Source organism: Lepus europaeus, chromosome 13, assembly GCF_033115175.1.
Source record: "Lepus europaeus isolate LE1 chromosome 13, mLepTim1.pri, whole genome shotgun sequence".
NCBI classification, from domain to species: domain Eukaryota; kingdom Metazoa; phylum Chordata; class Mammalia; order Lagomorpha; family Leporidae; genus Lepus; species Lepus europaeus.
Window position 1 is genome coordinate 46,854,220 of NC_084839.1, and position 24,183 is coordinate 46,878,402.

At 37.5% G+C, this 24,183-nt stretch overlaps 1 protein-coding gene across 5 annotated transcripts in view; it reads right to left on the reverse strand.

Annotated features, from left to right (window-relative positions):
* Positions 1-24,183, reverse strand: part of NRXN1 (neurexin 1) — a 1,232,227-nt gene that overhangs the window by 770,658 nt on the left and 437,386 nt on the right. For all 5 annotated transcript variants that reach the window (XM_062209424.1, XM_062209423.1, XM_062209422.1 and 2 more), the window contains one exon: positions 96-397. In XM_062209424.1, coding sequence (XP_062065408.1) covers positions 96-397 — 302 coding nt within the window. The remainder of the gene's footprint in view (positions 1-95; positions 398-24,183) is intronic.

Consider the following 24,183-nt stretch of genomic DNA (forward strand, 5'->3'; position numbering starts at 1 on the left):
GAGCCCTGTATCATGTTGTTAGGATTTTCAAATACCACACACACAGCTGTAGCGAGAAACAAAGCCAGTTACTCTCTTATCCACTGCGCTGTTACCTGACGCAGATTCCTGGTGACTTTCACATCATGCCAGGCATTATCATTAAACTTTCCATTCACGGGCTCCACTAGTGCTTCAAAGGCCCCTGATCCCAAATTAATGACCAGAGAGACAGCTCCATTTTTCAGTGCAAGATTGACATAATCGGCTGATTTCCCGGTGTGAAGCATCAGTCCGTTCCTCTGAAGGGTTTTAAAGGACAGAGTTATTTCATCGCTGCTGCTTTGAATGGGGTTTTGAGACAAGTCGTAGCAGAAGTATTCAGATCCTTTGAAAGTGGCAATGTATTCTTCTTTTCCTAGAGGAAAACAGATACATGCATGCGTAAGTAAAGAAATACAGTATGCAAGTTAACATATCTTAACAGAAGCAATAACTAATCACCCCCCAAAATTAATTCTGTGCAATTAACATTCATGACGACAGCCCTGAAAAAAAATCGGGACACTGCTGTAGCTGGCAGTATATTTTTAATAAACCTCCTCAGCTATCAACTACAGTGCTAAAACTGACATTCTTGAAAATTCAATTAATTTTTAAGCAACACTGCAAGAGCTCTGATCAGAGAAAGTAGCTCCGTGATATCTCCAGGGCAGGAATCAGATACCATAAAATGCATATCAGATGGTTCCACTCTGTTAGTAACAATGGATTCCTACATGTTTGCAACATTCTTTCCATCCAACTGAGGAGTTATTTTAATTTTCAGTGAGAGATTGATATTCAAAGAACTTTCTCAATGAAGAACCAAATACTTTAATCATGAGCAAAAATAGTGAATTATCTGGTGAAAAAGAATGAAAGGACAAAATTAAAAAAAAAAAAAAACAGGCTTTGTTTGGGATAAACAGATCTCCTATGGAGCATGCACATTTTTTTTTCTCTCTGTATAGCAGAAAAGTGATAAAAAGTCTAATGGAGTCAGCAGGGTTGCTGATTCATTCCCTGGTTTCTGCAGGCAGATGGTAGAGCTGGATTTTATGAGACTGGCAAGCATTCCAACACATCATCGGGGAATAATGTGTTAATAAAATCTCAACATTTTCTGCATACCCCAGTCTTTACTTTAGGAGTAAAATGTGGATCCCATAAGACGCTAGACAGATCACTTAGAAACATGGTTCTTTGGAAAGAGTAGTTTTCTTATACTGATTAAGTGGGTTTAAGCAAAGGAAGAGTGCAAACCAAAAGATCCTTTCTTTGACTGCCTAGCAATGATAACATTACACCAAGAAAAATGAGACAATATAGCTGAGCATCAGCTTCCGATAAACTATAAACACAGAATTGTAAATGATACTGGAGAACCATAATCTGGTTCATAGCACCAGCGTTATGTAACTGGTAACATAGCATCACTATTATATCCACCGCAAGGTTCATATACCAGTGGGCATTGCACTGTTCCCCTAAGCAATAGGCTTTTACTTCAGAACTATTTTCATTTGATAGCCTAATACATGTTCTGGAATCTGAGTTCAAAGAAAGGTGGCAGCTCATCAATGCCAGATGACATGACTTCCTGAATAGAAAACCGCTGTAAGTTATTATAAGTAGATAAGCCATGACACTGTAAGACCAAGAGCACCTGGAAATTTTCACAAGAGATTGAGCCTGAGAACAGTTACTAACTCCCAGTAAATTATTAATGAGAACGGACAGTTCAACCAAACTGACCACTTTCATACTAGTGGGTTCCTGTCATTCATACATTGAAAATACTGTCTGAGCATCTTGCATGTGTTAAGCCCAGTACTAGCATTTAGGGATAATAAACAGGGAAACACAAAGAATCCTCTTAAATAATTAAAATTTGAGGCTTAAAGAGGTTTGGTCCAGTTAAAAGGCTGAAGCCTTTTATCCAAGCACCCTTATGTCATTGTAAGTCTAGGTATAATGAATCTCAAGAAAGGACTGTTTTGCCAGATAATGTGACTGAGCCAGAGGGAAAAACAGTAAAATTTGCTAGGTCATAAGGTTTGAAGTTTTCTAAGTACTGATTTTTTATCACTATGATGTTTTTATACACAAATGAATATATATCACTCTTACTGTATGATTTAGTTCTGTATTTAGGCAATTTGAATTTACATTAAAAGCAAAAGCAAATATTTGGAAAATGCTAGAATATATAGCTATCTTAAATGCAATAAATTAAGACATATATCTAAGCAGGGAAAATATTTCTCTGATGTGCTCTTTCATGAAGGAACATGTGCTACAAGAGGATTGTATTACTTCTAGTTTTTTGTTACCATATAGACTTTTGGATTAAGCTTTGTGCTTTGTCATATGCAAATGCTAACTAGCACAATGAAGTTATTTATGCATTTCTGTTGAACTCTTAATAATTCTGTCCATTTTCAAATACAAGTCCCAAATGTCTTACGAAACTTATAATATGTGCAAATCAATGTAACAAATAGAAAAAAATATTTGAATAGATGCTATATGATATAAGGATATGTTGAACTTCATTAGTATTCAGAAAAGTTACACAGAAACCATAATGAAATGCCACCACTTTCCATCAAAATGAATAAAATGAAAAATAAAGAAAAGTAAAAGAGTCAGAGAGAATGTGGAGCAACTGGAATTTCCATATATTGTTAGTAGAGACTACTTTGTTAATTGTTGGGAATTATCTTTTAAAGCTACACACATATTTGCCTTATGAGCCAGCAATTCCACTCATAAATGCACAATCAAAAAAATGCAAAAAAGATTTCATCAGAATAACATATCAGAGCTTATACTGAACACTAGCAACACAATAATCAATAGGAGAAAGGATAAATAAATTTGAGTAGACTCATACAGCAGCATTTTAAACAGTATTGAGAATATATTATCAATAACTCTATGCAGAAATGTCGATAAATCTCTGAGTAATAATGTTGAGTGGGTAAAAACAAAAAAGCCAGTAGCCAGCATTTTGTTACAGCGGGTTAAACTTCACTTGTGATGCCAGCATCTCATTTCAAAGTGTGGGTTCAAATCCCATTTGTTCCACTTGGAATCCAACACCCTTATAATGGACCCTAGAAGACAGCTCAAGTACTGGAGCTTTGCCACTTTCATGGGAAACCCGAATGGAGTTCCAGCTCCTGGCTCTGGCCTGTCTCAGACCAACCTGTTGCAGACATTTAAGAGTAAACAAGTGGATGGAAGATCTCTCTCTCTCTCTTTCCATTGCTTTGCTTTCAAATAAATAAATAAATATATTTAAATGCTGGATATCAAATGGAATATATTTCTGATTCCATTTATATAAAAATTTATAAAACAAACAGAATATCTACTGTAGAAAATCAGAATAATGACTAGTATTAGTAGAAACTGGAAGGCTCTCCTGGAGTACTAGTAATATTCTGTTCTTAATTTGGGTGTTGGTTATGAATGTGCTCAGAAGGCAAAAAACTCATTTATTTGTATACTTATGTGCATTTCTTAGTATGTATACTGTATTTCAATAAAATGTTTAAATAATCTGGATTATTGAACACAAACTCAATCAGTTTGTAGTTTTTGCAATTAATATGAGAAAATCACGAATCCTATTAATGCTACTATGTTTTATTAGTAATAATAGTGATAGTAATATTTTTACTTATTGTATTTAATATCTCTCACTACAATTTACTTCTCAGATGTCAAGATAAAGAGAAACTCTCCATTACTAGTCACAGACATGTTATCACAGAATGAGAGAAAAACAGAAATAAACTGCTTTAAATCAGAGCAGGGGGCTGGCACTGTGCTAGAGTGGTCTGGGTTGCCTCCTGGGATGCTGGCATCCCATGTGGGACTGGTTCAAGTCCTGGCTGCACCACTACCAATCCAGCTGCCTGCTGGTGCTCTTGGGAAGGCGGCAGAGGATAGCCCAAGTCTTTGGTCTCTACACCCACATGGGACACCTGGAGGATCATTTGGAGAGTGAACCAGCAGACAGAGGATCTTTTGGTCTCTTTCTCTTTTTCTCTCTCTGTAATTCTGCCTTACAAACAAACAAATAAAAAATCTTTTAAAATGTTGGAGCATGTATCTCGTATTCTATATTAATTTGTTTTATATTGCCACACAATATGATGAATAGATTACGAGGGGCCCACTGGATTTCAGTCTCATTCAATTTTCACTCCACCATAACTTAGATGAAAATACACAGATACTGTTTGTAATTTCCTGAGGGAAGAAAATTCAATGTAATAATCAATATTCTAGAAATTTTTTAAAGCCTGACTGAATGAGCTGACTTCATTAATGTTGAATTTGATGGGAATAAACCTGAGTTCTATTCTCATGATCAAAGCCATCAAAATGAGCAAGTAATAGTATATACGGAAATTAGTGCACTGGGCATAGCAGGTAAACAAATACAGCAAATTCTATGGAGAGGTCAGCTCATGAAATCAACAGTGTGAGGAAGTCAATCAACAAGGTATGCATGGTTACATTTGTGAAAGTGCTTAGAAGGATACCATCACCCTTTGCTTTAGTGCGGTCAGCTCACGTCTATTATCTTACTCCTATTTGAGCAAGTTGGAATGTGTCTGGCTATCTGTTGAGATGATGAAGTCATTTAGATTATATCAGGTAACACACAAACGCTTTAGAGAAAGGCTCATCAGAATATCTTCAAATATTTTGTCTATTTTGTATGACATATGGTATAAATAGAAACAAAGCATAAATGCTTTTGGAAAATTATTCACATTTAATGAAGACTTTCTCAGTTACCCAGAAGTGGAATATTTCATTTGATCTAAATGTGTTTTCTCATCACAGAAAGAACCTAAGGATAACCCTTAATTGGATGTTGTAGAAGATGTCCAATCCTTGGCTATGTGATTGAACAAATGGATTTTTTACAAAATCAAAAAGTCACTGATTTCTAGAGAGTTAAATGATTTTCCAAATTCCCACAGAATAGATTTTTAGAGCAATGTTCCTTCCAATTTCTGACATAGGAGGTATAAATTCACTTATAATCTGACCTTATGTTTCTATAACTACAAAGTACATTGAAATTTTGCACCAGATAAACAGTCTATAAGGGAAATACTCTACATCCTAATCACAAGGATGCTTATAGGAAGAGAAGATTTACTGTTTTAACTTGCATGAAGAATGTCACATCATTTTCCTATGCCAAGAAATTGCTTATGTTAATTTTTATTAATTTATTTTTCATACATATAATCACAAATCACAGTTTCATAAGGAAGAGTTATAATTGTGGTTCTACAACTGTGTTCAATACAAACTAGGGTCTGAAATCAATGTGTGAAAAATAAATGAACATAATAAGAATGGCATTTGAGTGAGAAATCTGCTTCATTTGTTTTTCTACTCTAGAAGTCAAATACACAAATACATAGTGTCAAAAATCCCTGGGTAATCAAAGGTGCATACTAAAAGTTTACATTATTAAATAATAAGCCTGTCAGTGACTATGGAGATAAAATAACTTTAGAAAAATAGAAAAGGAACATTTGTCTACTGAAATTTGTATCAGGTTTAATTTTCATTCACTAAGGAATTTAACAACAACAAAATCACTTTATTTGCCACAACTCTGTTTAATTCAGAAATCACATCAATTAATTACCATAAGGGAAAATGTATTAGTGTAAGTAGTAGTTCTCTTTTTCCTTAAATTTTCAACCTTACACAAGGTTATAAAACATTTTAAAGTTTCCAAGTATAATTCAACATATGTAATCTCTGAGGCTAGTTTCTATTGTCTGGCACCAAGAAATAAATTTATAAAATTGTCATTCTTCAAGGTTTTATTTCATGTTGGGTAAATCTCAAGGCAACCAATCCAGAAGCAATTTGCCAAGTTTCCAGCAAATAAACTATCCAAGAGAGGTAGACTCTAGATGACAAATTGATACCATTAAACATGAAAGCTAAAGAAGACTTACATGTTATTTAGGCCAATACCCTCATTCCCATTACCAAGAAGAGGGTCCCACAGACAGATCTAAGGTCATCTAACTAACTGGAGGAGAATCAGAATATAATTCCAGCCCTCCCCATAGAGTGTCAGACTTTTTCTTTTTTACCAATTATAGCTATGATACGAGTCTCAAATTCAAGACTAAAAAACTAGATGAAGTTTAAACTTGAGCGTATTCTTCTAAAAGAAAGCAGCATATAGCAAGAACCCTTAATACAACAGTTTTCTATTCTATTTGCAACTGATTTGCATTTGTTTAAATAACCACAGGTCCCAGGAAGCAGAGGCCACTCTGCCCATCTGGATTACAGATCACTCAGTTCTGCACATATCAAGTTACACACAGAGGAGGTAGTGACAGACACCCTGCCAGTCATTTGCTGAGTGCTATTGCAGTTTCTGGCTCTAACTGAGTTTAAGCTACCAACAATTGAATCTATAGCTACACTCTGTAATATCTTTTAAACTGCAGGAAATCACTAATGCAATAAAAATTAAGACATAGCTGTAAGAACTTATGAATTTCATAGTGTAAAGTAATGATTGGGGGGGCAGAGCCAAGATGGCGGATAGTGAGGACGTGCGCCGATAGTCTGGGAAAATATAGTTTCATAAAAGTGGAATTACTGTAGCCTCAGGAAAAGACTCAAGAAAAAAACTGCAGAGGAAACGCTTCTGGATCTAGTGGATGTGACACAGAGGACCTACAGGGAGCCCACCACGTGGAAGCCCAGCTGCAGGAGCCGAGCTGCAGAATCTCGCCAGCACGGGAACGGGAGAGAATTGAAAATGAAAAAAAAAAAAAGTAATGATTACATGATAAAGAAGCAAATTATAATAATACAAATTATAATCATAGCATACTTATAAGTATTATATATTTATATAAAATATTCATTTGTAAAACAGAAGGGAGTAAATAATTTTAAGTGTGAAATCACCCTATTAGCAATTTAGGGCAATATATGGAACAATTTGTCTATTTAATGAAGTTCCAATGAGTGGCCAATTTATAATATGCTTCTTTCTTCCTAGAATCACAGTGGGGCTGCCCCCAGTTTCATAATTTAAGTTACCCAAATATTTTGGTCTATGTGGCAAACTGCTCCAAATTATATAATGTAATTCTTAATAGATGTAAATGATGTCTCTTGGAAGGTAACAGCAAACTAGAGAAAAACTTCATAAGGAAGAAGAAAACATTGGTTAGAGTGGAATTGCATTGGCCGGCACCATTGCTCACTTGGCTAATCCTCCACCTTCAGTGCTGGCACCCTGGGTTCTAGTCGGTTGGGGCACCGGATTCTGCCCCAACTGCCCCTCTTCCAGTCCAGCTCTCTGCTGTGGCCCGAGAAGGCAGTGAAGGATGGCCCAAGTGCTTGGGTCCTGTACCTGCATGGGAGACCAGGAGGAAGCACCTGGCTCCTGGCTTCGGATCGGTGCAGCACACTGGCCTTAGCAGCCATTTGGGGGGTGAACCAACCAATGGAAAAATGAAGATCTTTCTCTCTCTCTCTCTCTCTCTCTCTCTCTCTCACTGTCTAACTCTGCCTGTCAAAAAAATAAATAAATATTTTTTAAAAAGTGGAATTGCATTAAAATAATGATCATTTGCCTGCTCTTCAAACTATGGTCTTGGAGATAGTGTCATTAGCATCACTTGTAGTATATGAGACAATGTGAGTTTCAAGACTCTTTCCCATCTGCTAGTATAGAATCTGTGTTGTAACAAGGTTCCACACATGATTCTAATGTGCAGCAACATGTAGCTCCTGTAGTTAAACAGATTCTTATATTGCTTCAATTTAAAATATGGCTAAATAACTACAAGGTTTTTTTATATGTCTATCCCACCTGAGCATTATATGCTTTATAATTATATTACAATTTGGAAGCATCTTTCTAGGTATTAGGACTACATCAGAAAAGATGGGGGTCTCAGTTCTCATCAAGTGATGAAGAGATAATCATAAACAAATAGATAGATATATGTGATACTAGGTAGACAGTGCAATGATAGAGTAACAATGACTAAAGCAGAGTAATTAATTTAGGCTAATAAAGCTCTTTTGGAGGATCACATATACCTAAGGAATGCTGAGGAACTACATGTGGGAAAATCTGAGCAAAGAGTATTCAAAGAAGAAAACTTTAAGTGCAACCTCCTAAATAGTGGAACCAAGAGATTTCACTAAGAGATTATTGGAACTTATAAGAGAACTTGGTAAAGTTTTAGGATATAAAATTAACACAAAAAAATCAATAGCCTTAGGGCTGGTGCTGTGGCATAGTGGATAAAGCTGCCACCTGCAGCACCAGGATCCCATTTGGGTGCCAGTTTGAGACCCAACTTCTCCACTTTTGATACAGCTCTCTGCTATGGCCTGGGGAAGCAGTACAAGATGGCTGAGATCCTTGGGCACCTGCACCTGCACCTGCATGAGATACTTGGAGGAAGCTCCTGGTTCCTGGCATTAGATTGATGCAGCTCTGGCCATTGCAGACATTTGGGGAGTGAACCATTGGATGGAAGACTTCTCTCTGTCTCTGCCTGTCTCTCTGTAGCTCTTCCTTTCAAACAAATAAATTATTTTTAAAAAATCAATAGGCTTTGTATACACAGATAATGCCATGGCTGAGAAAAAACTAATAAGACCCATCCCATTCACAATAGCTACAAAAAACTCAAGTAACTGAATAAATTTAGCCAAAGATGTCAAAGATTTCTACAATGAAAATTATAAAACATTAAAGGAAAAAATAAAAGAAGACACAAAACATGGAAAAATCTTCTATCCCCATGGATTGGAAGAACTTGTATCAACAAAAAGTTCATATTACTGAAAGCAATTTACATATTCAATGTAATCTCAATCTAAATATCAATGACATTCTTCCCAGATTTAGAAAAAAACAATACTAAAATTCACATGGAAACACAAGAGTCCACAAATAACTGAAGCAATGTTAAATGACAAAAATAAAGCCGGAGGCATCACAGTACCAGACTTAAAGATATACTACAGAACAATTAAAATCAAAACAGCCCAGTACTGGCACAAAAATAGATATGTAGCCCAAGAGAACAGAGTACTCAGAAATAAATCCATGCATCTATAACCAAATAATCATTAACAAAAGAGTTGAAATCAATCCCTGGTGAAAGGACAGTCTATTCACCAAATGTTGCTGGGAAAATTGGATCTACACATTTAGAAGTATGAAATAAGGCCCCCACTTTATACCTTACACAAAAATCAATTCAAAATGCATCAACAAGGCCGGCACCATGGCTCAACAGGCTAATCCTCCGCCTTGCAGCGCTGGCACACCGGGTTCTAGTCCCGGTTGGGGCACTGGATTCTGTCCCGGTTGCCCCTCTTCCAGGCCAGCTCTCTGCTGTGGCCAGGGAGTGCAGTGGAGGATGGCCCAAATCCTTGGGCCCTGCACCCCATGGGAGACCAGGAGAAGCACCTGGCTCCTGCCTTCAGATCAGCGCGGTGTGCCGGCCACATTGGAGGGTGAACCAACGGCAAAGGAAGACCTTTCTCTCTGTCTCTCTCTCTCACTGTGCACTCTGCCTGTCAAAAATAAAAATAAATAAATAAAATAAAATAAAATAAAAAACAAAATGCATCAACAATCTAAATCTATGATTTGATACCATGAAATTACTATAGGAAAAGATCAAGGAAACTCTGCAACACATTGGTATAGGCAAACTTCTTGGAAAAGACATTAGAAGCACAGGTAATAAAGACAAAAATCAACAAACAGGATTACATCAAACTATGAAGTTTCTGCACTGTAAAGCAAACACTCAACAAAGTGAAGAGACAATTGATGGAATGAGGAAATATATTTGCAAAGTAGGCAACTGATAAAGGATTAAAAACCAGGATCTATAAAATGCTCAAGAAACTCAACAAGACAAATCATCCAATTAAGAAACAGGCAAAGGATGTGAACCGGCAATTTCCAGAGGAAGAAATACAAATGGCCAACAGACATATGAAAAAATGCTCAGGATCACTATCCACCTGGGAAATGCAAATAAAAACCACAATGAGATATCACATCACCCCACTTAGACTGGCTATCACCCAAAAATCAACTATAAATGCTGGTGAGGATGTAGGAAAAGAAATACCCTAATCTGCTGTTGATGGGAATGTAAACTAGTACATCCATTGTGGAAGACAGTATGGAGATACCTCAGAAATCTGAAAACAGATGTATCATATGACTCAGCCATCCCATTTAGGGGAATTTACCCAAAGGAAATAAAATCAGCATAATAAAGAGTTATTCGTATGTCCATGTTTATTGCAGTTCAATTCACAATATCTAAGATATGGAATCAACCCAGATATCCATCAACCAATGACTGGATAAAAAAAATGAGGTATAGGGGCTGGCACTGTGGCACAGCAGGTCAACGCCCTGGCCTGAAGTGCCGGCATCCCATATGGGCGCCAGTTCGAGACCCAGCTGCTCCACTTCCAATCCAGCTCCTTGCTATGGCCTGGGAAAACAGTGGAGGATGGCCCAAGTCATTGGGCCTCTGTACCCATGTGGGAGACCTGGAAGAGGCTCTTGGCTTCGGATCAGCACAGCTCCGGCTGTTGCAGCCAACTGGGGAGTGAACCAGCAGATGGAAGACCTCTCTCTCTCTCTCTCTCTCTTTCTCTCTCTGCCTTCCCCTCTCTCTCTGTTTAACTCTGACTTTCAAGTACATAAATAAATCTTTTAGAAAAAGAAAATGAGGTATAAATATACTATGGACCACTACTCAGCCATAAAAAAGAATGAATTCCTTTCTTCTGCAACAAAATAGATGCAACTGGAAACCACTATGCTTAGTGATATAAGCTGGTCTCAAAAAGACAAATATCATGTTTTCTCTGATATGTGACAATTAATACAGAATGATAAAAATGCATGAGTCATCAAAACTGTGGCATAGTAAGCGAAGCCTCCACCTAAGGTGCTGGCATCCCATATGGGTGCTGGTTAGTGTCCAGGTTGCTACCCTTACCATAGAGCTCTCTGCTGATGGCCTGGAGAGCAGTAGAGGATGGCCCAAGAGCCTGGGCCTCTGAACTTATGTGGGATACCCAGAAGAAACTCCTGGCTCATGGCTTTGATCAGCCCAGTTCTGACTGTTGCAGCCCTACAGGGAATGAACCAGGGATGAAATATCTTCTCTCTCTCTCTCTCTCTCTTTCTCTCTCTCTCTGTAACTCTAACTCTCAAATAAATAAAATCTTAAAAAATGCATAAAAACAAAACGGTTATTTTAGGATATGATTCTCATTTTCAGCTCATTTATACTCCTGTGGAACTGTGGTGTTCCTACTTTTTACTTGTTGAGCATTATGACCAGTAATAAATTAAGCCTTGGATTATAGAGTGGATTAAAATTATGGCTTTGCAAAAATTGATGAGTAGGGGGAATTGGAGTAGCAGGGGAGTTATGGACGTGTGGTTGCTGTACCTACCGAATGCATAAAATCTGTTCTCTTTATAATAATAAAAACACTTTAAAAAAAAAAAAAGAAATTGGGGCAGTGTAGGATCAGATGAATTCAGAGCTCTGGGCTGGGGCTAGATCATATATGACCTTCTAAATTTTGGTTCAAACTTCTTGCAAATGAAGACTCCAGGAAGCAGCAAGTGATGACTCCAGTAACTGAGTTCCTGACAGCCACGTGGAAGACTGGGATGGAGTGCCTGGCTCCCAGATTTTGTCCCAGCTATTAAAGGTCTTAAGGGACTGAAAAAACAAATGGATGTTTCCCTCAATCTTTCTGTCTGTCTCTCTCTCTGTTTCTATGACTTTCAAATAAGTAAATAAATATATTAAGTTAAAACTTACTCAAACTTTTAGATTTTTTTTCCCCATGTACAATGGAAAGCCTTTGGAATGCTATAGTCTGAGGAGCAGCATGATTTAATTTACACTCAAAAAGATAATTCTGGCTACTTTGTGGAGAATGAACTTTGGGTAGGCAGATGCCTGGGAACACTGAGCACATTTACAACATTTATGAAGTCATAAACCATAGAAGCATGGGCTATGGAGTAATATACAGCTGGTTTCAAATCCTACTCCCGTTGTGAGCACTTTGGTTGATGATCACCATAAAGTCTAAGTTTTTTCATCAGTAAATTGAATCACTAATACTAGGTTCTGTATCATAGGGTAGTTCTAGAGCATAAATATTATAATACATAGGTAATAAGTCCATTAAAGATTCTCAATCTGGGGGGTAAACTAGTAGCATATAAGCATAAATTATATGCAGTAATTTCCTTTCCCTATCTCTTAATAACCTGGGCAGAATTACTTGATTTCTGGTCACTTTGGTTATTAAAAGATCAGAATAATTCACAAATTTAAGCTAAGAATTTCTAAAAATTTTCATATATTTATTTTATTTATTTGAAAGCCAGAGATTTAGAGGACAGGGAATCTTATATCATCTGATGGTTAACTCCCAAATGCCTGCAACAGCCAGGACTGGGCCAAGCATAAAGTAGGAGCCCAAAACTCCAACTGGGTCTGTTACATGGGAGGGCCCAATTATTTGAGCCATAATCTGCTGCCTCCCAGGGTGCACACTGGCAGGAAGATAGAAACTGAAGTGGAGCCAGGATGCAAAACCAGGTACTCTAATGTAGGATGCAGGCATCTCAGTCTCAGGTCTTGGCCTAGACACTGTCCAAATCTATATTTCTAACCTAAGATTTGATTTAATTTCATCCACAATGATCTCATAGTTTTCAACTGAAGTAGAAATAGAAGGTGTAGAATGGCTTAAGGCACCTTCTCATCAACCCTACTCATGACCTAGACCATCCAGCTCATTGGAATGGAGTTGATGAGGGGAGGAGAAAGACAAAGTGTTTACTCGTATAGTCCTCTTTCTGTTGGTGGTACCTGCTTCTCTGTTTCACCCTCACTGACCTGTGATGCCCTCTATGTAGACTCTCAAGTGCTCTGTGAGATCTCCCAACTGCAGTTAGCAAATATGAGAAAGAAGAAGCGAGAAATTCATCTGGCTCAACCTGCTTCATTTCCCAGTTCTAATCTTCACACATCTCACAGCATCTGACTTCCCTAATCTCCTGACCAGGAGGCAGGCCTTCTTGTAATACTGCTCAGATGGTTCAAATCAAAGCCTCAAAAGAGTGTGTAGAATTTTCAGCATTCTGGAAACACCAAATGTTCAGAGTGTAGACTATACTCATAATTGCTCACTCTTTCCACCCTGCCAATTCCCTTCTTCCCTCTTCAGAAAGGCAAGTTTGATGCATACAAAGTCATGTATCAGGTATGCAGAACATTAGCTTTCCTTTTTCACAGACATTCAGGTTCTACATCTGATTCTATAGCAGTCTCTTATCTTAATTATCTTGGTAAAGGAGATAAACCACTCCATGAACAGTATATTTTTACAGGGCCTTTGACCTAGTGATTCTTTTCTCTACACTTATCCATTCCCTGCTGCTTTGATAGATAAGAAAGTGGAAGTGGAGAGGCGAATGATATGTTATGAGTAGTTCAAGCATCAGTTTGGCTGTTTTTAATTTAATGCTAAGACACAAGCCTGCCCAGGTTTTAGAGATCCCATTTGCAATAGAGGCTACTTAAATTCTTTTGTTTCAGGGGGTCCTAATCAACATTTCTATGATAAAAATAACCACTCAATATTTCTGGGAAAATAACATATTTTAAGAGAAAATTAATATTACTTAATATAATATTACTTAATATAAATTTATATGAATTAAATTGGGATTATGCATACTTCTCCAATAAAAGCATGGAAGGATCAGTTGACAATGACTAATGTTTTCCTATGGACAGAACAGAAGCCCTGGGTTCAGTTCTCCACTTAACACTTGGTGATATATTACCGTGAGAATGTACATATAACTGAGTTTGTTCCCTTCGTTATAATGGATACCCAAACTCCTAGATATTTGAAAAAAGATGATTTGTAGTATCATGACTCAAAATTTTTGTTACAATTTTTAATTGTATAGTATCTTCTATTATCTCCTCTCATCTCTCATAGCTGGTTGAGAGCATCATAAATCATTTCTTAGCTCAGTAGTTCTTATCAGTTTCCTCTTCTGATTTGAGTGCTGCCTTCTCAATTCTCTGAAGGCTTTTACAAAACTACCACTATTCCAGATTCATGATCTCACATATGATGTATTCTTTAGGGTTTCATTCCCTTACCAACTCCAGCAGAACTCTAACTTAAGTTCAAACACACATAATTCATCAGAGAGACTTTTGAGGTATCTCACAGAACAGAAGAAGTTCATAAACTGCCAAGTCTAGGAAAGGGAGAAATTCTTGGGTAAATCAAGCTCCTCACAGCAGAGTTGTGGTCTTCTCTAAGAATGTACTGCTCATATGACTCAGCTCTAGTGAAATGCAGTCGTTGTATAACTCTTCTCAAGTTTTGATTTCTCAAAGGGAAAAGTTTCATTAACTCAACTGGTTCTAGCAGCCTACTCACAGATTGGTCTTCTGTGGTAGAAACAGGGACATGGAAAAAGGGTATGCAATACAGACATGCAGGGGAAACATTCAAGAGAATAGCCTACTCATAACACTTGACATGATCAACAAGTTGGTATTAGGGTCCAAATTTAAAAGGACATTTCTCTGACAATGCAGGAATTATTATCATCTCCTTTTTAGTTGTATCTCTGATATAAATTTAGATCTTAGGGTCAAATATGAATAATGGATTTCAGCTGATTTGGGATTAACTATATTTAAACTGTGAAACTTTATCAGGGATCTCACTGAATCACAGAATTGTAAACTTTAGAGTTTGAACAGGAAGACCTATAAATTTTAGGAGATTTTCTCTGGCATCTATAGCAAGGCACAGATGCAACTGGGGCGAGAAGCTGGGTCTCTGGACCAGCTGATCCCAAACAGGGATAGTCATTAGAATTACCTAGGAAACCATTTAAAACAATGTATTTCCAATACCCCCAACACACCAGTTCTACTTAAATAATATTAAGTATCAATATCTTGGTACTTTGTTGTTTTCGTTTGTTTGTTTTAGTTCATAGTTAACTTAAATGGCAAGTTTAACCTGAAACTCAAGATCTATTCAGCTTGTTTATATAGTACTGGGTGTTCCCTCACTTTGCTCTTCTTGGAAACAGCCCCTTCCCAACATAGTGAGCATAAAATGCACAATAAATTAGATGAAATATAAATTAAGCAATAAAAAAGCACATATCCACTTTTTAGTTTGGAAGTTATTTGATTTGTTAAGGGCATTTTGGACACACTGAAAATACTACCTCTTATTAGCTGTAATACACAATACATCTATTCACTTCTCACAGTAAGAGTTCTCTAGTCTCAAGGATAGAACACATTCAAGGGTTATAACAGCTTTTTGTTTTGTTTTGTTTTGTTTTTTGGTTGTTGTGAGCAAACCAAATACAATGATGAAACAAGTTTCGTTTTCCTTTTTTAAAGATAATTTGTTTTGACACCATATTACAAGAATATTGTATATGTTTTACATCCCATGGTTGAAATAAGGTACATATACCTCCATTTCCTATACCAACAATTCATAAAAATATAAAAGTTTAAAAGATCTAATAGAAAGATTTTTAAAAATTTCTTCCCATTTACTTAGCACTCATATATAATACATAAGCTTCTTACCTGAAATGCACTCTTCATGTTATATAGAAATTATTCTACACTGATTTCATAATTTCACTAATGGTTCACCACTTAAACTTTGAAAAACATTAATTTAGTTTAATCTTTCCATTTTACAGTTAAGAAAACTAAGGCACAGAGAAATTCAGAGACTTGGCAAAGACCACTGGGCTTGGGTCTGATGTGTGGATCTCTGATTCTAAATACCATGCTATTTTTATTATACTTTGCTGCATTTTTGCTGCTATTTTAGATAGGTTTGAATAGAAACTATCTTCATAGCTGCAAAAGGAAGAAATTATTCATTTTGATGAATACTGGACAGTCTTTTATCACAATATCCCATCATAACTTAATCTCTTTCCTATATAATATCCATATCCTCAAATGAACTAATCATTCCAACCACTTTGCCATATTTGCACTAATCTCATTAAGCTTCTGGATATTGAAATCTTGTTTCTGTGGGCTTATACACACTATTATTTTAATAAAAGTCTTTGACTCAGGTATCTAGATATTCCTACTTAAAACAGATGATGTATTCTATATTAAATGGATTACATTGTCCACAATGTTAACAAAATCTGTGTCATTTTATAACAAAATAAATAAAATTATATATACATGGAGGGGCCAGCGCCGTGGCTCACTTGGTTAATCCTCTGCCTGCTGCACTGGCATCCTATATGGGCTCCAGGTTCTAGTTCCGGTTGCTCCTTTTCCAGTCCAGCTCTCTGCTGTGGCCCAGGAGGGCTGTGGAGGATGGCCCAAGTGCTTGGGCCCCTGTCCCCACACGGGCAACCAGGAGGAAGCACCTGGCTCTTGGCTTCGGATTGGCGCAGCACCAGCCGTAGTGGACATTTGGGGAGTGAACCAATGGAAGGAAGACCTTTCTCTGTCTCTTTCTCTCACTGTCTATGACTCTATCTGTCAAATAAAAAAAAAAAAAAAGAAATTACATAGACAAGGGAAGATTTAGAGAAGAAGATAGCCATTGGCTAATGCTAACAATAACCTGGCATTGTTAACCATTGTGAGGTGATATGATAATGTCTAATATCCATGGTGGCTATCAACAAAGAAGTGAAACCTAAGTGTTCAAAAACTGTAATATCTGAATCCCTGTCACCTCCACATTTTCATTCAGTTGGTACCAGGTTGCCTGAACTTCCCAGAGTATCTTAATAATCAGAAATGGTAGAGAGTCAAGGGTTTATAGAAAACTGACCCAGGCATTTAACATACTATAATTATGTCTCTTTTACTGTATTAATTTAGTTACAATATGTTTACAAAAGTTTGTGGTTCTCTAAGCTATAATTACATGGTAGAGATGACTGGCTTATGTATAGTAGGTCATACATTTGCATATTGCTTGTATGAGTATTAAAAAATCTGACACATTTCCTCTAAAAAAGTGGGAGCATTCGGCCGGCGCCGTGGCTTAACAGGCAATCCTCCGCCTTGCGGAGCCGGCACACCGGGTTCTAGTCACGGTCAGGGTGCCGGATTCTATCCCGGTTGCCCCTCTTCCAGGCCAGCTCTCTGCTATGGCCCGGGAAGGCAGTGGAGGATGGCCCAAGTCCTTGGGCCCTGCACTCGCATGGGAGACCAGGAGAAGCACCTGGCTCCTGGCTTCGGATCAGCGCGATGAGCCGGCCGCAGCGGCCATTGAAGGGTGAACCAACGGCAAAAAGGAAGACCTTTCTCTCTGTCTCTCTCACTATCCACTCTGCCTGTCAAAAAAAAAAAAAGTGGGAGCACTTTACACATTTCCCTTCTCCCCTTAACATGAACTTAGAGGGTGCATTAGCGGACTGACACTTACAAACTTGTAATGTTAAGTTTGTTTTCTTTTTAAGGATCAGTCATCATGTAAAAACCACATAAAGGATTATGCAGCTCCTTCCAATAGTATGAAAAGCTAAAACCTATGCTCATTTGCTCACATTACACATCTACCTCTGAAGAAAATCTCATCTAAGAAGCAATATAAGGTTGCACCTTGCTACTGAGACAATCACATTTGATTAATCACAATGAAATTCCCACTTAGCTGAGTTTAAAGATCATCATTTTTTTTTTAATTTAAGAATGCCAATTTCAAAAATTCTACATATAAATATCGAAGTATGTCTGGGAAAATCTCACTCAGATATTCAAAGAAATCAAATGTACCAAATCCTTACCAGGCTGTCTTAAATAGTACTGTTTAGAAACTGATGAAAAGTATGTGAAAGTCAAATATTCCACTATGAACATTAAAAAGGAGGATGCTACACCCTAAGGAGAAGGCAGAAGGCCATGGGAGGAAATCCTGGGATAAAATAAATAGAAAAATAAAGACACAGACCCAGAGCAAGCCCTGAAATAGTTTATAAGAAAAGGACACTCCATCCATCAATAACTTCTCCCTGACAGGCTCATCCATCTTTAACAAGTTGAAACATCTGTACACAGCAGTCTGAAATTTTAAGTGCCTAAGTTCCTCTTCCCTCTTCTAACAGACAAGTGCACAAAGGACTGCTTTTTGCTTTCCTTGCTGTTATGCCTTCATAAACAATCAGCTCAGGATTTTAAACAAGCCAAATGCTTTCTAAAAGCCTCTTTACAAAAGCTTTTAATAAATTCTGCTTATGTTTCCTTCACATGAATTTCAACTTGAAGAACAAAGAGTTTCTTCCCTATGTTTCTCATTTGATGTTGCTTATTTGACCAATGAAAAAGGATGCTTTTTGGATGCTGGAGCAAGAGCAAATGTTAGAGTGGGCAGATGGGTCAAGATCGAACATCCCAGGCTCTGGCAGTCTTTGTGACTCTTCCATGAAGCACAAATCCTTTCCTCTTCATCCAGCTCAGATTTAAGGAAGGCACAGAAGCAGCTCTTCAGCTTTTCCCACCTCAGGTCGGAAGTACGTCTGGACAAACAACCAAGAAATGCCAGAATTCTGTACAAAATGGAAAGTTTTATGCTTCTAAGCCATTCCACTGCACTCTATGGGTTCTCCACCCTGTGTGCTGCTTATCAGATTTGAGGCATCTCTTACGGCAAAGTGGTTTGAAAGCTTTGAGGTTTACTTGGCAACTGTGACGAATAATTCGACTTTTCTTGGAATAAGATCACATTCAGCAGAAAAGGTCTGCTGTGCACAAGGTCATGGATCCTGGCTCTGTGGATATTCAGTTATTCAGCAGAACCGCCACTCCAAGCCATCAAAACACATTCTGATGTGGTTGCAAGTGTTGCCTGTGGAAATCTCCTTGACGACTGCTGAGTTCTTGCAGGTTCATTTCCCCTTTTCTGTCTTTATTTATTTGAGAGATAAAGAGGGAAAGAGAGAGAGAGAAACCTGCTGCCCCCTAGGGTGTACATTAGCAGGAAGCTGGACTCAGGAGCAGAGCGAGCTGGGGCTTGAAACCACGCATTCTGCTATGGGACACAGGCATCGCACGTGACATCTTACCTACCGTAACAGACCTGGCTCTGCAGTTCTCCTTCTCCAAGATATATATATGCATGCAGTCCTAGATATTTCCACATATATACTTCCAAGAATCAAAATCTATATGTGTACATGAAGATTCACATTTTAAGATCAATAGATCTAGTGCATTTCAAAGTTTAAGATTGTAAGCAGTATTTTAGTGTATGTTGCTTATAAAATAATTCATGAAATCCCCAAGGAATTAATTCACTAATTAAAGAAACATATATTAAGGACTTAATATATGTGAGACACTACACTAATGGCTTTAGAGAAAACAAAGATGAATTAGACAGCAGTCCAGATTCAAGATATTTATAATGCAAAGATGGAGGCCATGGAAGTTTTTAAAAATATTATTTTCAAAATATCCGGAGACATTTCATCAGAAAGGCAAAACTTGGATAACATTTCAAAGCAGAAGAGATTTGAAGTTGAGAATTAAGGAAAAGGCATTTGAAGGTAGAATGTAAGAATGAGTGAAAGTTTTGAGGTGACAAATCAAACAATTAATGAAATATGACCAGAATTATGGCAGCATCATGAATAACAATGGACTACTGAGAAAGCTTGTTCCGGACCAAATTACAAAATGCCTTGAGAAAGGGGTCTATCCATCTGGGAGTGAATTTACAGACTACCCTCCTTCTTCACCCTCATACCTCTTCTTCCTCCTTCTCATCTTTTCCTATCTCCTATTCTTCCTTTCTTTGTTTGTTAAGAGCATCATTTTTTTTTAAAAGATTTATTTATTTATTTGAAAGTCAGAGTTACACAGAGAGGAGAGGCAGAGAGAGGCCTTCCATCCGATGGTTCACTCCCCAGTTGGTCGCAACGGCCGGGATTGTGCCGATCCGAAGCCAGGAGTTAGGAGCTTCTTCCCGGTCTCCCGTGTGGGTACAGGAGCCTATGGACTTGGGCCATCTTCTACTGCTTTCCCAGGCCTTAGCAGAGAGCTGAATCGGAAGTGGAGCAGCCGGGATTTGAACCGGCGCCCACATGGGATGTCGGCGCTTCAGGCCAGGGCATTAACCCACTGTGCCACAGCACCAGCCCCAAGAGCATCATTTTGAACAATGTCATTTTCCAAAATCTAAAGTAATGACTTCAATGTAAACATAAGGCGATTTAAACATTTGGAAAGCATTATTCAAATTTAGTTCAGGGGGAAGTAGTGAAAGAAAGGCCTGTTTCAGGACATTTTTATTTTTATTCTCTAGCAAACAGACCAACATGTGTGAGGGAAAGCTTGCCTGTAAAAACTTTATTTTGGAGGCCAGCATTCTGGGTAAAGCCACCACCTGCAGCCCAGCATAACATTTGGGCACTGGTTCAAGTCCCAGCTGCTTCACTTCCAATCCAGCTCCCTGCTAATGTGCCTGGGAAAGCAGTGGAAGATGGCCCAAGTCTTTGACCTCTGCACCCATGTAGGAGTTACATAGAAGCTCCTGGCTCCTGGCTGTGGACTCGTCCAGCCTGAACCTTCACAGGCTTTTAGGGAGTGAACCAACAGATTCAAGACTTCCCTTTCTCTCTCTCTCTCTCTCTCTCTCTCTCTCTCTCTCTCTCTGTTACTCTGCCTTTCAAATAAATAAAATAAATCTCTTAAAAAGTTTATTTTGCACTGCCAAGGAAGATATTGTCCTAATTATTCAAAGAAATTACGCAAGCTTATATTCTATTTAACTATCAGATACATTCTAATAGATTATATTAAGCATGTCTAAAGAATATTGTAAAGATACTTTAGATTCCTTGAAACTACCATATGGGGCCCTGCTGTGGCACTGCAGGTTAAGCCACTGCTTAGAATGACCACATCTGATTTTGAAGGGCTGGTTTGAGTCCCATCAGCTCTATTTACAATCCAGCTTCCTGTTAATGTACCTAGAAAGGTAGCAAGGATGATGATCAAAGTTCTTTGGCCTCAGCTACCCATGCAGGAGAGTTGGATGGAGTTCTTGGCTCTTGGTATTGGCTTGGTCCACCCTTGTTGCAGCCATCTGGGGAGTGAATCAGTAGATGGGGGATGTTTCCTTTTCATTCTGTCTCTCCCTCTTTTTCTGTCACTCTACCTTTCAAATAAAAACAAAACTACCACACTGAATATATAAAATATAAATGTGCAAAGTACACTTTAAAGCATACCCTGTATGAATGGCGAACTTTTGTTATTGAAAAACAACTTATGTGAAAATGTAGAGTGTGTGAACACATTTTTCATTTTCTTCTAGGTGCCCTAGTTAAGAGCCCAGTGGGGCAATTTGTTTAAACATACCAATCTTCCATTTCCTCCTCAGTAAAATGTAGAAAAAAGTAGTATTTGCCCAGGGGTTAATGAGCTGATGTTTATAAAATTAGCATTAGGTTTAGCTACATGTATTATCCAATTCTCCTATACATATTTTTTTTTTTTTTGGCCAGGCAGAGTTAGACAATGAGAGAGAGAGACAGAGAGAGAGTTATAGACAGTGAGAGAGAGACAGAGAGAAAGGTCTTCCTTCTGTTGGTTCACTCCCCAAATGGCCGCTATGGCTGGTGCGCTGCGTCGATCCAAAGCCAGGAGCCAGGTGCTTCCTTCTGGTCTCCCATGCGGGTACAGGGGCCCAAGCACTTGGGCCATCCTCCACTGCCCTCCTGGGCCACAGCAGAGAGCCGGACTGGAAGAGGAGCAACCAGGACAGAATCCGGCGCCCCAACCGGGACTAGAACCCGGGGTGTCGGCACCACAGGCGGAGGATTAACCAAGTGAGCCATGGTGCTGGCCTGTACATATTTTTTTATTTTTCTTTAATCTTAGGAATCAAAGCCATCAGATTTTACTTCATGTCACGTTGCTTTCATTTCTTGATTAACAGAACATTCCCTACTCTTAAAATTATAAAAATGTTTTTCTTCTAGCATTTTTGTAATTTTGCAACTCATGTAGGGTTTATTTCTGTGAATGGTATGGCTAATATTACTTTTCTTTTCCAAATGTATAGTCAGTTTTTCAAATACTATTAACTATTATGTCCTTTCCTCATGGTGTTTAAACATCATGTTTCTCAGATACTAAATTGCATATATACTTAGATACATTTCTAGACTCTATTTTCTCTATATAGCTTTTTCCAGAATGAGATTGCCTTAATTATAATTGCTTAATAGTACCTTTTAGTATCATATTGTTAATTTACTGAAGTTGTCATTTTTCTCAAAAATTTTAATCCACTATGAAAATTTATACCTGCCTTTTATAATTTGTATCTATCACCAAATTGACATTCTACACTAAACTTCCTAAAATGTATAATTTGATATACAGTTTAAATCATCCTATTCATGAGTACAGAATTTGGTTTTTTACTTATTTGCATTCTTTTGTAATTTTTTTAAATACAAACCTTGTACAATATCAGTGTTTTGCAGTGTTTGCATAATTCTAAAATCATTATCTGGGAAAAAAAAACCTTAATGATTTAAACATCTACATTAATGTGATATAGGCAATGGTTGACAGAAAATTCAGTCAATATTTTTTGTCAGCTCAATCCATTCGCCTATCTTGATTATGCTAAATGACTGAATTCTGTAGAAAAATGCTGTTACTTTATCTTATCTGAAAAAGGGTACCTTTCGTTTTTCAAAAAGGCTTATTTGAGCATATTGATAGTCATCAAGCTATTCTAGTTTTAAATTATGTCTTGGCATAGTCACTAAAATATGCTATTTTAAATTATACCTATGGCAAGGATATAGGAAACTATCAAAAGTGAAACAAACAAAAACAGACACCCAAAAATTAATCTGGGAGCAAACAAGCAACCAACCCCTTATGGCTAATCCATATTCGTTATAGTAAATTACTAAGGATTAAACCATCCTGACAGATGGCTACAGGAGGAGATATAGTTCTCTTCTACCTTTTTGAGGGAGGAGATTCTTTGCTTCAAGTTCAAAGTCTTTAGTTAATCTACTGCTCAGCAGGAACAAAAGCAATTCTTCACCATTACCCACCAAAAACAACCCTGAGGGATACAAACTTATTCATAAACCACAAATTTAAATAGCTACCTCCCTCCTGAAATTTCACTGTTGGAGTCCAGCAACTTACTACATCAACTTTGCAAAGAAGAATGCGAAATTTAAGCCAAATTAAAATGTTGGGAAGTAGCTACAGATTTGAGATTTTGATTTTGATGTTGAATATACAACATGTCAGATGCATCCAAAATGTTACCCAAAATAGACATTTGAAAATATATTCTGGAAGTCAGTATTTTGCTATAAGCTGCATAGAAAGTGTCTCTAAGTCTTCAATTCCAAGAGAAAATATATAATGCATGAATGAATAAAAAATAACAATGAGGCTCCACTGGAACTTACAGCACTTTCATCTGTCTATCCTTCTACATGGCTTCATTTTTCTTTCAACATAGCACTTAGTATTGAACAATGAAATATTTATTTATTTATCTCTACATCTATTAAATGTGAACCTCACAAGGGCAGGGATGCTGTCATTTAGCTTTCATGGTGGTTGTCATAGGGAATGGTTATCAATGAATCCAAGGACTCGAGATTATCTGGCATGTAGTGGACACTCAATAGATACCTACTGAATGGAATATCACAATGATTTATTTAAAATTTGAATCTGAGTACAAGCACTAAATCCAACCAAAAAACTACTTCAAATATAAATTAAATTTTATACAATTATTATTATTTACAACCATTTTAAACCTTACTCTTCTTTCTTTTCTTTTCTCTCTTTTTTTTTTTTTTTTTTTTGTGAGGAAGAATGAGAGAGAGAGACAGACACACACACACACACACACAGCAACAGAAAGAGATCTTTCATTCGCTGGCTCACTTCCTAATGGCCCACAGTATCTGGGACTGGAAGCCAGGAGCCAGAAACTCCA